Source organism: Malaclemys terrapin, chromosome 6 (genome assembly GCF_027887155.1).
Source record: "Malaclemys terrapin pileata isolate rMalTer1 chromosome 6, rMalTer1.hap1, whole genome shotgun sequence".
Taxonomy (NCBI): Eukaryota; Metazoa; Chordata; order Testudines; family Emydidae; genus Malaclemys; species Malaclemys terrapin.
Genome location: NC_071510.1, coordinates 88,008,303 through 88,022,691, shown reverse-complemented (window position 1 = coordinate 88,022,691; position 14,389 = coordinate 88,008,303). Strand labels below are relative to the sequence as shown.

Genomic DNA, 14,389 nt, shown 5'->3' with positions numbered 1-14,389 from the left:
TTGATATAAAAGACATTCTACAAAAAGTGCAGAATACTTTATTCTTTTAGCTGGGTAAAAACTGAAATTCATTTGAAAAGGATTCAGTGCATAAAAAGGAGCTATTAGAGGTCCAGTGACTTTATCCTGCTGTATGTGTTTACTATTCATGTTAATGCAGAGGTAGGCTTTGCAGGAGCTTTCTTAAGGAAACACTAAAACTGGAGAATATTGGTTATATCAATACAATGGAACTTATTGTTACATCACTGATTCACATGCTCTGCAATATGCCAGCTGAGGTTTCCAAAGCCAGCTAAGAGATTTGGACACCTAATACCTATTAATGTTAAAGGAAACTGGATATCTAAATCCCTTGGGTAGATTTTAAAACTGTAGCCATTTAGTTTATATGGCAGGGCTGTGGAATAACTTCCTTACTCTGAGTCAGATGTACCACAGGTATGTAGAGTACAGTTACTGCTTGCTAAACCATTCAGAACCTGGTTGACAGGAGAATGGATGCTGCTCTAAGAGATCAGCTTGGTGATTAATACTCACTGTGAAGACTTTTTCAGGCTGCCCACGAGCTCGCATGTTAGTGTCATGAATTTGCTTGAGAATCATCCAAGCTTCATCGTGTTTTCCAACCTATAAAATTTGACCAAATTACGGAAAAGATTTATGTTAATGCTACTTAAACAATATTACTACCTGGTGCTGTGATACTATGGGGATGAATGCTCCAGACATAAAAAACAGGAACAGGGAATTATAAAGAACACGTTGAAAGTTTTACCTCCAGCAGAAACCTTGGACTTTCTGGCATGAAAGTGAGTGCTACTACTGAGGAGACACAGGGCAGTGCACAGACGACTACAAATACTCTCCAGCTGTGAAACTGGTAGGCAGACCCCATACTAAAACTCCACCCTATGGGAGAGAAAAACAAACAGGAAAAGAAACAGGGAGCATTTCACATGTTGACATCTGGCAACTTTTAAATAGTTGGATGTAAATCTATACCCAAATTTGGCCCAGCAAATATTTATTTTGAGAGGGAGGAAAGGGAATTATCGCCAGCATTTATTCTATTCTTGTTCCACAGACATTCAAGGGATCAAGCTTTACTTACACAAATTCTCACAGGATGAATTTTAAACTTTTCTCTGTGATTATTCACACTGGAAATGGTAATACCTTATGTGGGATGGGAGGCTGCTCGGCACAGCAGGGGGAGAAAGTTTCCCAACCCTTGCCAGAAACCTCATCCAGAGAACGAAATGAACCAAAGAAGGACATCACTGCAACCTTTGCAAATAGGACCTCACAGATACACATGCAATGGCTTTGTGTGAATGTGACAGGAAAATTAAATTTAAATGCTACACCCACCCAATATGTTTTACAATAGTCTATTTTTTCTAGGAATGATGCCTCTGACTGGGCCTGTGTGAGCTTGAAAGGACAAGCTTAGTATTTTATAAAATTCCATCATCCTGCTTATCTACTTCAGCTGGCTATATTACTACCACTCCCTGAGAGAATCAAAGCCCAAGTGGCTTCTTCAGACTTTCCTATTGATTACTGATAGGATTTACATCTATCCCATTAGGGAACAATAATGATGCCATGGGACTTTTGGATAACAAGTGTTGAATTCTCACAAACTATTAGTAATCAATCCAAACAGCGTAAAAAATTGCAAAAAAAAATGTGACAAGTATATTCATATAACAAATAAATTTGAGTCAATAGCAATATGTAAAAAGAGGTTAAAATCAGAGTAAACTTTTCATTGTGAATTATTTGCTCAGTTATCTGCTTTAAACTAAGCAGGCATGTTTTTATTTTTCTGGTAAAGCACTGGAATTTTGTTTTTAATTGAATTAATTAATTTTTCGGTTCCTGAAATTGTGTTACCTCTCATTTATAAAAGTGAATATGGCCAAAGTGAATTCCTTTTTAGGTTTGGGTGAACAGCTAAGGAATTTTTTTTGAGGTGGTTTTCACCCCACTAATTTTTATAGAACTGAAAGATAGAAGAACAGTTATTTTGATTTAAGATTCCAAAGTCTGTTTTTTATTTATTTTTTCTACAAAAGGAAGATGCTAATGTCAATAAACTCAATATGGGAACAGAGTCCCAGAATGCAATACAAGGCAATATGCAATGCATAGAGAATTACAGGGCATAACTCTCTTCACATCTAGTCCCAGAACACTGTACAAAGAGCCATCTAAAATCTATCATCATAAACATCAAATGCCTTCAGTTGGAAGTACTAAGACGTTCAGTGTTTAAACTCTCATCTGAGATTCAGATTCTTAATACTGAAGCAGTTAGGGCTAGATTTGAGGCAAAACAGGAGGGGTGAGAAGAAAAAAAACGAAAATAACTGTCTCCTTCCTCCAAAGAATAGATCTTGTGAAGGAACCCTAACAGAAATATCACTGAGTTGAGTTATTAAGAATAAGTTTCCCTAGCTAAAATACTACGAAGAAGACAAAAGGAAAGAAGGGCTTCCCTTTCGCAAAAAGTTTATTAGTCAAGCCTTGATCATTTAAGGAACAGTCTGTGATGGGTTGGATCACAGAAACCCCCTTGGGAGCTGCCACCTGATGTGCAAAGACTACCTCTGCTCCTGTTTTCCCTGCCAGCTCAGGACTCCAGCACCTTGTCTTGCTGGGCCAGACACTCCCGTCTGCTCTAACACAGACCCAGGGTCTGAATCACTTGCCCCAAAGCTGCAAGTTTACCTGAAAACAGCTCACAGAAGTGTGCTTGTCTTTAACACTCAGATGCCCAACTCCCAATGGCGTCTAAACCCAAATAAATCCGTTTTACCCTGTATAAAGCTTATGCAGGGCAAACTCATAAATTGTTCGCCCTTTATAACACTGATAGAGAGATATGCACAGCTGTTTGCTCCCCCAGGTATTAATACATACTCTGAGTAAATTACTAAATAAAAAGTGATTTTATTAAATACAGAAAATAGGAGTAAGTGGTTCCAAGTAGTAACAGACAGAACAAAGTAAGTCACCAAGTAAAATAAAATAAAATGCGCAAATCTATGTCTAATCAAGCTGAATACAAATAAGTTCCTCACCAGTTCCAGAATGCTCCCTTTTACAGGCTAATCTCCTTTTAGCCTGGGTCCAGCAATCACTCACACCTCCTGTAGTTATTGTCCTTTGTTTCAGTTCCCTTCAAGTATCCTGGGGGGGTGGAGAGGCTCCTTCCTTGGCCAGCTGAAGACAACCTGGAGGGGTCTCCCACGGGTTTAAATAGGGTTACCATATTTTGTGCCTCCAAAAGGAGGACACTCCACGGGGCCCCGCCCACGCCCCAACTCCACCTCTTCCCCAAAGTCTCCGACCCCTCCCCTGCTTCCCGCGAACATTTGATTCGCGGGAAGCCTGCAGCAGGTAAGGGAGGTGTGGGGGGGAGGAGGCGCGGCCCAGGCTGGCCCCCCGGCGGCTCCAGCCTGGGTCGGCTCGGGCCCTGGGGTGCCGTCCCCGGCCGACCACCCCCGGCCCGCCCAGCACTGCCGGCCCCTGGGCCCCCGGCCGAGCACCCCCGGCCCGGCCCCCGGGTCCCAGGCCCAGCATCCCTGGCCCGCCCAGCACCCCGGGGCCCCTGGCCCGCCCAGCACCGCCGTCCCGGCGCACCGCCCGGCACTGCCGGTCCTCGGTGGCCCAGCGCACCCCCCAGCCGCCCGGCACCGCCGGCCCCCGGCGCACCCCCCGGCCGCCCGGCACTGCTGGCCCAGCGCACTCCCCGGCCGCCCGGCACCGCCGGCCCCCGGCGGCCCGGCGCACCCCCCAGCCGCCCGGCACCGGCGGTCCCCGGCGGCCCGGCGCACCCCGCACTCCCCGGCGGCCCAGCGCACCCCGCACTCCCCGGTGGCCCGGCACCGCCGGTTCCCGGCGGCCCGGCGCACCCCGCACTCCCCGGCGGCCCGGCGCACCCCCCGGCCGCCCGGCACCGCCGGCCCCGGGCCAGCCCCCGGCCCAGGATTTTCCCGGACATGTTCCACTTTTTGGGATTTCCCCCCAGACGGGGATTTGAGTCCCAAAAAGCTGGACATTTCCGGGAAAATCCGGACGTATGGTAACCCTAGTTTAAATAGACTCTCTCTTGTGAGTGGAGATCCCCCTCCTCCCTCCTATGCAAAGTCCAGCTCCAAGATGGAGTTTTGGAGTCACCTGGGCAAGTCACATGTCCCTGCATGACTCAGACTTTACAGGCCGAAGCCATTGTTCACATGGTATCTTGCATGTCTCCAGGAAGACTTCTTATGTGGATTGGAGCATTCCAAGATGCATTGTTCCCGGAGTGTTTCCTGATCAGGTACTTAACTTGGCGAATTCCTTCCTAAAGAAGCTGACCAAATGCCTCACAAAGCTTACTTAGAAACCAAGCAAGCATACAGCCCATATTCTTAACCTCAAGTAGAAAATGATATATATGTATAAATAGGATGAATAGATATAGTAGACCATAACCTTTACAGAGATATGTTACATGGCACAGGCAGCACAAAACATATTCCAGTTATATCATACATACATTTATAACCCCCCCCCCCCATAAAGCCTATGGGGTACACTGTCACACAGTCAAAACTCTGAAAATGCAAGATAAAAAGATACAGGTATGTGGATACGCATCATACTGTATATTCTCTGTGTAACAGATACACATATATTCGGCTGAAGATTTCCTTTGCATCATTCTTGTACAGCACAATTACAGAAGCATGATTGAAACTGGTAACATGTCCCCTGATGCTCAATGAAAACACTGTAATTCTCCCTTTTACATAATGACACAAACATGTTTGACATTATTAAGCTTTTTCTTTGTAGGCTATTTTTGTTCCACAGAGTGTGTCAGAATATGATTTGTTTTGCATTTGCCATAATACAACAAAATACAGCTTTGTTTTGTAGAGTAGCTTTCATAAAAACTTTACCTGAAAGCACTTTACAGAGTTAAATAACAGAATCTGAATAAAATAACAAGGGAGAGAGAAATAATACAGTTAAAGTGTAAATAATAGCAGAAGGAGAAAGAAATTGAGGTAAGAGAGAAAAAAGATGTTTTCAAATAAGAGTTAAAAGGCAATTGAATTAATGAAGCAAAGAGTTACAGCAGGGGTCAGCAACATTTCAGAAGTGGTGTGCCGAGTCTTCATTTATTCACTCTAATTTAAGGTTTCGCATGCCAGTAATACATTTTAACATTTTTAGAAGGTCTCTTTCCATAAGTCTTTAATATATAACTAAATTATTGTTGTATGTAAAGTAAATAAGGTTTTTAAAATGTTTAAGAAGCTTCATTTAAAATTAAATTAAAATGCAGAGCCCCTCGGACCGGTGGCCAGGACCCGAGCAGTGTCAGTGCCACTGAAAATCAGCTCACGTGCCACCTTCGGCATGAGTGCCATAGGTTGCCTACCCCTGAGTTACAGTAAAGCTGCTACAGGTGACAGCTGCTGCAAAAGAGAAAGTTTTTGCACCAACAATAGTGAGATTGTGTGAAGGGACAAAATGGAGGCCATAAATCAAAGTAGCTCCATTGAAGTCAATTAAGTTATGTTGATTTATGTCAGTTGAGGATCTGGCCAAGGACAATTGTGACCTGGATCTTGAAGTGGGTGTGGAACGAGGAGAATTGTTTGAGGAGTAAATGAATGCATTGCAGTTCTAGGTATGGTAACATGAGAGAAGACGGGCAGCAGTATTCTGCACAGGTTGGAAACATTAGAGCCTATAGAGAATGGACTAACAAGGTGAAAGAAGCTGATGGTTTGGATGAGAATTTTCAGCAGAGATGGACTCGAGACAGTAATGTACCTTGGCAATGTTACAGAGATGTTAACAGCAGATTTATAGACAAAGGACATGTGTAAACAATGAGAATTTAAATTCAAGAATTACATCAAATTATGGACTATAAACCAAATTATTCTCTGTGTTGTTACAGCCCCAATAAAGCACCCGTAGGCTGTTGTGTTTGGGTCCCACTATGCCAGACCAATACATTCTTAAGCTTCCTTTGGTCTGAATTAGCTGCAGCACTTTCTTTTTCTTTGTCCTCTCTGTCACACTTCCTGAGCACAGGCTCTCTGGCTGTTACCCCGTTATGTAAGAGGGACCTCACGGTCCAACTGCCTTGGACCCTGGGACCAGTGTTGATCCCCCCAGACTCCTCAGTAGATTAAGAACACCCTTTTCCAGCATTCCAGCCTCATGGGCACTCTGGTTTACAGTTCACCTCTTTAGGGATGTGTCACAGTTGAAGGACATAACACTCAGGCTTTGTAAAGGTTTCTAACACAATCACTCTTTACCTTAGACAGCACAAGCAATATACAGAGCTAGACAAAACAATAAAACATCTGTATGCATTTTCCTGCCTCAGTTTCCTCATCATATTTGAACGTTCTTAGGTCAGAGTCATCTAGGGTATTCAAGACCTCCTCTTGCATATGGCTTCTCCTACAAATCATTGAGTGTGCGTGTCTCTCTCTTCTCTCCCCTACCCCCCCTCCAGCCAGCTTCATTCTGCTCTCTTTCTCTTTCTGAGAGACCCTTTCTTTTAAAACCCCCAGTCCTCTATGTCAGGTGACCCCATGATCAGCCTCATCAAGTGATCAAAGTCACCCACCAGCTGAATCACTGCTTAGTCACCAGACCATCTAGGCAGACTGGTTCTCGGTGGTAGCCAACTCTTTGTCCAAGGGGACTTCCATGGGAATAGAGGACCATCCAGTTTTTAAGCTGCATTGTTAGCTCTGTGCCACCACTCCCTGGAATTTCAGTCCAAAGTTGAGATGAAAAGACAACAGAGAAGGCAGAGAAGCCCCACATTCAAAATGGTGTTTGCCCTATGACACAGATGAACATACGATATCAAACAATTCATAAGCTGTATATAGACAGATTCCCCAAATTGTTACACCTATACAATCACACTGACAGACACATTTGCAATGGTGCAATAAAATATAATTTGGTCCAGTGGAGGCAATGAATTGTTCAAGACAAAGAGAGTGAGGGATGAAGGATGCTCCTTATACCCAATAGCAGCACTTCTGTTTAAGAGACATTGAGCTGAAAGAACTTAAATCAAAGCCACAATTTGCTTAGTCAAAGCAGATGAGGGAAAAGACAGTTTGACAGGTGGGAGAGGAACCACAAGAAGAAGGAACAAGAGATGTCTGTATCATTATGGAAGTGGACTAAGAAGATGGAGTGGTCCATAGGGTGGACCACACATAATAAAGGAGGAGGAATCACCAGCAGTCAAAAGAATGAGTTATTAACTGCATGGAGGAATAACAAGAAGTCCAGTGGCACCTTAAAGACTAACAGATTTATTTGGGCATAAGCTTTCGTGGGTAAAAAACCTCACTTCTGCCCAAATAAATCTGTTAGTCTTTAAGGTGCCACCGGACTCCTTGTTGTTTTTGTGGATACAGACTAACACGGCTACTCCCTGATACTTGCATGGAGGAATGTAGCTTCTGTGCTACAATTAATGGAACGCAGCCAAGGACCTTGTTCTAGGAGAAGTAAGTGCTGAGACAGAGAAGGCTACATAGTGGTTTCTTTAAAAAAAAAAAAAAATTAAACATTAAGATGACACTGTGTAACAACTAGTTGTTGAGGTTTGATGGACATGGAAGAGAACATAACTGTAGTGGGATCTACAAACCCCATACTGAGCAGAGGCAGAAAGGGGAGGGGAGCCTCTCCTGCCTACAGGCAAGCAGCCTGAGCACATCCCTACGCAGCTGCCAGAACTGCCAATCATGGAGGCAGGCACTCACAGCTGCAATCAATACAGGAAACAAGGCCTGCTATAAAAGGAAAGAGCTCAGAGGACAGTGACGGGGTAACACCCTTGCACCAGGCTTCCTCCAGAAACATGGCCCAAAGGGACTGAAGGAGACTACTAGGCCTAATTAGAGATCAGGGGCCAATAATTGTCCCATCCAGGGGCTAACCAAAGAAAGCCAATTAGGGGACAATAGAGACCCTCTGAAAGACCACATCAAGGACTGGTGACAATAACACAATATCTTACACAGCCGCTGGCAGCACATAGGAGATACATTATGGGAGATCCAGATGATGCTTGAACAGCATCACCACAGAGACATTAGCTGGTAATGTGGCTCATTTCTGGATCACCATTGCCCAGGGATGGAAGGATCAATAGTAGCAATTTGTGTCAGGAAAGATGCTACTAGGAATGGTAAAGCCAGTAAGACACCAAAGCACTATTTGAAGAGGACAGACTTGTTACTGCCATCATACCCCTGAATTATGTTTCCTTGGGAAAAATGAGTTATTTCTTTGGCACATTTTTTAATACATTAGGACATAGTGCAATAGATCAGTAACTCATGGTATTCACAGGGCCTGGCGTAAGACTAGTCTATAGATAATATACATTCTATGGCAGGAGTTACTCCTTCCCACCCCCCGCTCATTTATCTTTATTTTGTCTATATGATGCCCATATAGTCTCTGATCCTGCAATTTAGTGTATACACAAATAATATCAAAACTGATTTAATAAAAACCAGTAAAAATTATCCCACTGTGTGAAATTGCTTTATTTATTTTAATTCCATAATGTGTTAGGCAATTAATAGTTGGTGCTGGTGACAAACAGCTTACAAACTAGGGTCCTCATCCTGAAATTTACAATGCATGGAATACCAAGATAGACACCACTATAATAAACTGCTTCCTAATATATGAACAATCAAGCAGAGCTAGAAATAGCAGCCGCCTCTATCTTGATACTCTATGTATTGTAAATTGCAAGATCGGCACCTTAGACTGTAAATTCTTTGGTGCTGGCACCCATCTGTTAAGTGCCTAGCACCTTCTGGAAGCAAAATAAATAAATACACAGCGTACCATTTTGATATTATAAAGTACAATATGTTAACAACAGGATTTGCAGGCTTCGGAACCTGTTTTTCTGGCCTTTTGACTAGGTTTTGTAATTCACAAACTGCATAAGATTACGTCACAGGATCATTTAGTGCTGCTGCCTCTTTCTCAAGAAGAAATGAGAAAGAAAACAAAGTGACCAATAACCCTTCAAGCGTTGTTTATTACATTCAGTGCCTGAGAGAGACAGACATCTAGGCATGGAAAGTTTCTTGAGCCCTTGCTGGCTTTGAAAAAGCTGAGATGCTTAAAAACAACAACAGATTTTTACATAAAATTAGGCAGAAAATTGTTTTTTATTAAAAAAAAAAGGATTTATTTGTATTTCAGGCTGATTGACTGAGGAACATGTTCCAATGCTGGTGAATCAATTAATTTGAGCAAGTAAAGATGTACTTTGATTTGATACATTAATTTTTTTATACAAACAAACAAACTGGAGGCTGTTACTTACTTTCCTAACAACATAAACTGCTTCCTAATATAGTCAAGATGAGCTAGAAATAGTGGCAATGTCTGTTGCTCTCTTCGTAACCTGTGTTATATCCTTGAGTAGCAATGGCTCCTTCATAATTAAAGTTGAAGCTTGCCTCACTTTATAAGCACAATTTTTAACCTTCTCCTCGAAAACTTCCCGTAAAACAAACCAATCCCCCTGAAATATCATGTTCCTCATTTCATCCTAGGGTAGTATTCTGATTGGAAGTTTGGGAAAAAAGCAGAAAGGGGACTTTAGTGTTATTTAAAATGTACTTTTCGCTGACTGTTTAACCCCCACTCCCACCTTTTTTTGGTTCAGCGGATCTCCAAATGGCCGGGCTACAACATCTAAAGTTTTATATTTGATTGGCCTATTTTTTTCTTGTTTTGGGAGAGGGAGGATGTAAAGAAGGAGAGGTGGCCAGGGAGGTAATTACAAACATATCTAGTAAAAAGAGCTTGTTATGGGGTGTGATACACTATGTTGATAGGTAGGGAAGGAACAACTCATTTAAAGCAGAAACAGAAGGTCTGGTCTACATTTAAGTTAGGTCGTCATAGCTATGTTGGTGAGGGGTGTGAAAAATCCACACCTCTGACTGATGCAGCTATGTGCTGATCTCGCCCCCAGTGTATATGCAGCTATGTCAACAGCAGAGTGCCTCCGTCGATGTAGCTACTGTTGTAAGGGGATGTGGTGTTTCTACACTACTGGAAAAACTCCCTTTGTCAGTGTAGGCTGCATTTATTCTATGGGTTTATGCCAGCAGCATAACTATGTTGACGTAGCAATGCCAGTGTAGTCTCTACAATGTAGACATACCCTCAAGCAAAGGTAACGGAAGTTGGTGCTATATATACCAGCAAAATGTTATTACCGTAAGTCAATTGTGTAGCAAAATCCAATTTTAGTGGACAGTAACATATTTTTGGATATATTTTTATGTGGAGAAATTACATCCATATTTACAAAAACGAATATCCTTGGCATCCTCCCTTTTCAGCCAACCAAAGCACCCTATTCTACACAATTCCACACCTCTAAAAAAAATCGGTATTCTTGATGGTTCATTTATAAACTCCACAGTAACACTTTACATTATTCCAGTGATAGGGCAAAAATAATCCTTGTGGAAGTGATCTCACCAACTGGGCCATTTTCAATGTTCATTCTCCTAATCTTACACCTGAATTCAATATCTTCGGACACTCTCTCCTCTATTTGTATATTTGCTGAGGTGAATGGTACGCCAAAGATCCACTTTCAAGGGCATTCTTCCTCTCTTATCTCAAATAATGTGACCTACCTCACAGAAAACCCTCTTACGATGCCTGGTCCCCTGTGTGACAGGGTATATCAACCCTGCACTGGTGAGGTGAGGGTTAAGGACCTGCTCTGGATGCAGGAAGCCATGCTCCCTTGTCTCTACTAGGCATGGTCCAAGTGATGGGAGCATTCAAAATAGAGGAGCTCAGCTCAGCTCAGCCTGGGCTGACCAAGGAGGAGTGCAGTTGGGGGCAGCAGCCTCCTGCCGGGAAGCTTCCAGGACTCCAAGTCACCTGGACTAGCCTCCTAGCTAAGCTGCTGGAAGCCCATTGACCACAGGAGCTGAGGGCAACAACTCGATGTCACCAGGGGAAGGGGCTTCTGAGACGAACTTGGGAGAAAGCCAAGAGGGATCCCAAGACAGAGCCATGATACCGCAGAGGTACAAGAAACAGCAGTAGGAAGTGAGCCAGGGAGCACGAGTAAGGGTAAAAAACCCGAGGCCACATATATGGCCTACTGGTTGGAACCCAGTGGAGTAGGGTGGAGCCAGGTTCCCTTACCTCCCACCCCCAGGGATTGTGTCCGCCAGGCAGAGCAGCCCTTGATCCTAACCCTTGGGCAATGCTACTGTGGACTGTAGCTGGTAGGCAGAATGGCTCCTGACTCTCACCATTGTGCACCACTGTTGTGAACTGCAGCCACTAGGCAAAGTGGTCCTGGACACTTGCTATGAGGTGGTATTGCTGGCCTGGGGCACACAGGCACCCCCTGACACCTTGGCATATAATCTATTTATCTGGTTTCCCTGATTTGATTTGAACTTGTTCTTTTCTTAGTCTCAATTTGTCATCACTTATTGAAAAACATTACATCTCATATTGCACAGAGTACGTTCCTGTGCAAATGATCCTCAGATCGATTTTCAGTCAATTCAACAATCACTTGTTGTAGATCAAGCGCCAGTCTGGGCTAAGTAACAATGTTTGTTTGGTGTTTGTTTTTTAACCACCATCTTTATTTAAAGTCAGATGCCACAAAACTGAAATTGTTGTGCACTTGCCACTCCTTATTTTTGGAAATGAGAATCATTTAAATATACACCTTTATTTTCTACATATGCAGCTCAGCTTAGAGACTCTGATCCAATAAACGTCAGTCCCAACCTGACAACTATAACAGTTGCTCACCTCACATTTCAGGTGTGCACAAAACAGATTATAAAGTTCTGTTTCCAATGTCAATCAAATACCATATTAATAGAGCAGGGACGACATCAAAATGGATACTTTGAAAAGGATGTTATAAATCAAATAAAGCCAAATCTCAATGAAATACAGTTACAGTACAAACAAAATCAGATCATGTTATAAACTTCCAAAGTCAACATCTTGTAGACTGATTTTTACCTTTTTGTATTTATTTAATAGAAGATCATACTCAAAGTCAAGTCATCTCATTTTCAAGAAACAGGTTATTGCTTGTGTTTCTCTGACAGCAATCCAATCTGCAAGCTTCCAAAGCGAGTGTATGCTGTTTTACTCTCAGACATATAATCAGTGTTACAGTCCTCCAGACAAATTCCTATGAAACTCCTATGACAGCCACAGTAAAAAGATTTTTCTCTGTTACCCAGTGCAGTTTCAATTAGTAAAAATTAAGATTTATACAAATCTTCCAGATCAACACAATCAAAGCCACAGCTGATGTCACTAGAATTTGTCACAGTAACATATGCAGCTAGGATTACACAATCCCCACTCCACCTCCTCATTTTCAGACAAATTCAGCCATCCTTACTTATGTTCAGTAGTCTAATTCTACCAGTAGTTCCACTGAAGTAAACTGAGTTACACTGGCATGAAAACTGATGTAAAACAGTGGACACTCATGCCTAATGTTTTCCCAGTGCAGTGCCTCCTATTTAATTCTGGAAAATCCTAGGCAATAAGACACTTCCCAGCTATTAAGTTTAGTGAACCAATATTTAACAGTGCTACATGTAATGAATGACACCCATTCACAGCTCTGGACACCACACTTTACCTTCTGCTGTCACTCTGACAACATCAAAACCTTTTTCATTGTATAACTCCTTAAGATTCCTGGCACCCTGTCAACTGGTAGGTTCATTAAGGATTTTATTGTTCTTATCCTTTTTTCCCCTCCCTCTTCTCTCTGTTTTTCAGCTGCTGCAATTTATCTCTTGATTTACTCACATTTCCAGATTTTTGCCATGAATAATAATTTATATTACAGAAATATCAAAAGAAATGTAGGTAATGGGGGGGAAAAAGAAAACGCAGTGGCAACACATTTTTCTTAGCCTTGGGTTGCCTGTTGTAATACCCATTCTAAAATCACATGATAGAGTAGCAAAACAAAATTAAAAGCACAGCAACTATTTGCTTATTATTATGTTTAACACATTCAGAAACTGCGTCAAATTTTCTTAGATCATGAACTAGGCTGGGAAACTTGGAACGACTACTATGATAATTTTGGAGTTGGTTTCCAAGATATTTTTCATTCTGATTGTCTGAAGATAAGCTTTGGAGCCAAACGTAAGCATGTTCTTGGAGCTAACTCAATTTCCCTCTCCCATCCCTGAGTTATGATACAACTGGACAGATATAAATGCTTTTACTCTGTTTTATTCTGAGTGTTGTGCAGCAGCTATCCAGAGTTAAATATCACCCTGGCTCCTTGGAAATGCTGTATCCCAAAATCATTAATCTGAAGCCAGTAGCAAGTTCCAAGGTGCTATGGATTGTTAAAATAATTGGTCCCACTGCATCCTGGGAATAGTTTTCATGGGCCACGGTGCAAAATAAAACTTTCAATGACTAAGCTGGTAGCTCTGTAGCAGCTTCTCACTGAATATCACCTTCTCACTCTACTGATTAGCAGAAATGACCAGATGAATCATCGAGCCTGCAGCAACAGATTACAGAACAGTAGTAGTGCAGGGCAAATCAATGGCAAAATGTACAACGATGATAATTTACATGTAACCACTTATTTAAATGTCAAATTCCAGCCCTTGTCAGATTTGTTTTCTATTATGGCACTGCATCTCCTACATGGAATTATTAAACTGAAAGAATATCTTTAAACAAAGTTTCTCATCTGAGGAAAGAAAGGACATTTCAGTTGTACACATACTAATGGAAGTGATGCACAGCATACCTTGGAATTTGTTTCTAACAGGAATTTAAGACCTTTTTCTGTGGTGTTTTCTTGGTACAAGATTCTTGTAAAAGAGATGCTTCCTATCTTCATTTAAAAATAATAGCACTCACTGCAGAAAGAAGGGAGGTTACTGTCCTCCAACATCCCATATCAACACAGTAAGTACAGTTAGGGGATTTTTACCCCCAAACTTCTAGACATGAGAATCCCATATCTTTGGTAGAGATGACCCCCTCTTAACCATGCAGAGTTTTCTAAAGGTGACAGTGAGTGAGGCACTTTCCAGACCTAGGTATTCTTCTCATGGGGAAGCCTTCAGATCTACAGTAAAGTCACAATGTCCCATCTACTGGGACTCCAATGTGTGTGTGTGGGGGGGGTGGGGGGGTCGAGGAGCAGCCCGAAATGTAGGTGGAAGGGAAATGGCCAGGGAAGCCAAGGGAATTCATTGATTCAATGTACGTCATCAGCAGCTTCCCTTCTATGCCC

The 14,389-nt window shown here is 42.4% G+C and overlaps 1 protein-coding gene across 1 annotated transcript in view; it reads right to left on the bottom strand.

Annotated features, from left to right (window-relative positions):
* SV2C (synaptic vesicle glycoprotein 2C) overlaps positions 1-14,389 on the bottom strand; it is a 190,788-nt gene that overhangs the window by 36,550 nt on the left and 139,849 nt on the right. The window contains exons 6-7 of the mRNA XM_054031263.1: positions 779-912; positions 541-630 (exon numbers count right to left, since the gene is read on the bottom strand). Coding sequence (XP_053887238.1) covers positions 541-630; positions 779-912 — 224 coding nt within the window. The remainder of the gene's footprint in view (positions 1-540; positions 631-778; positions 913-14,389) is intronic.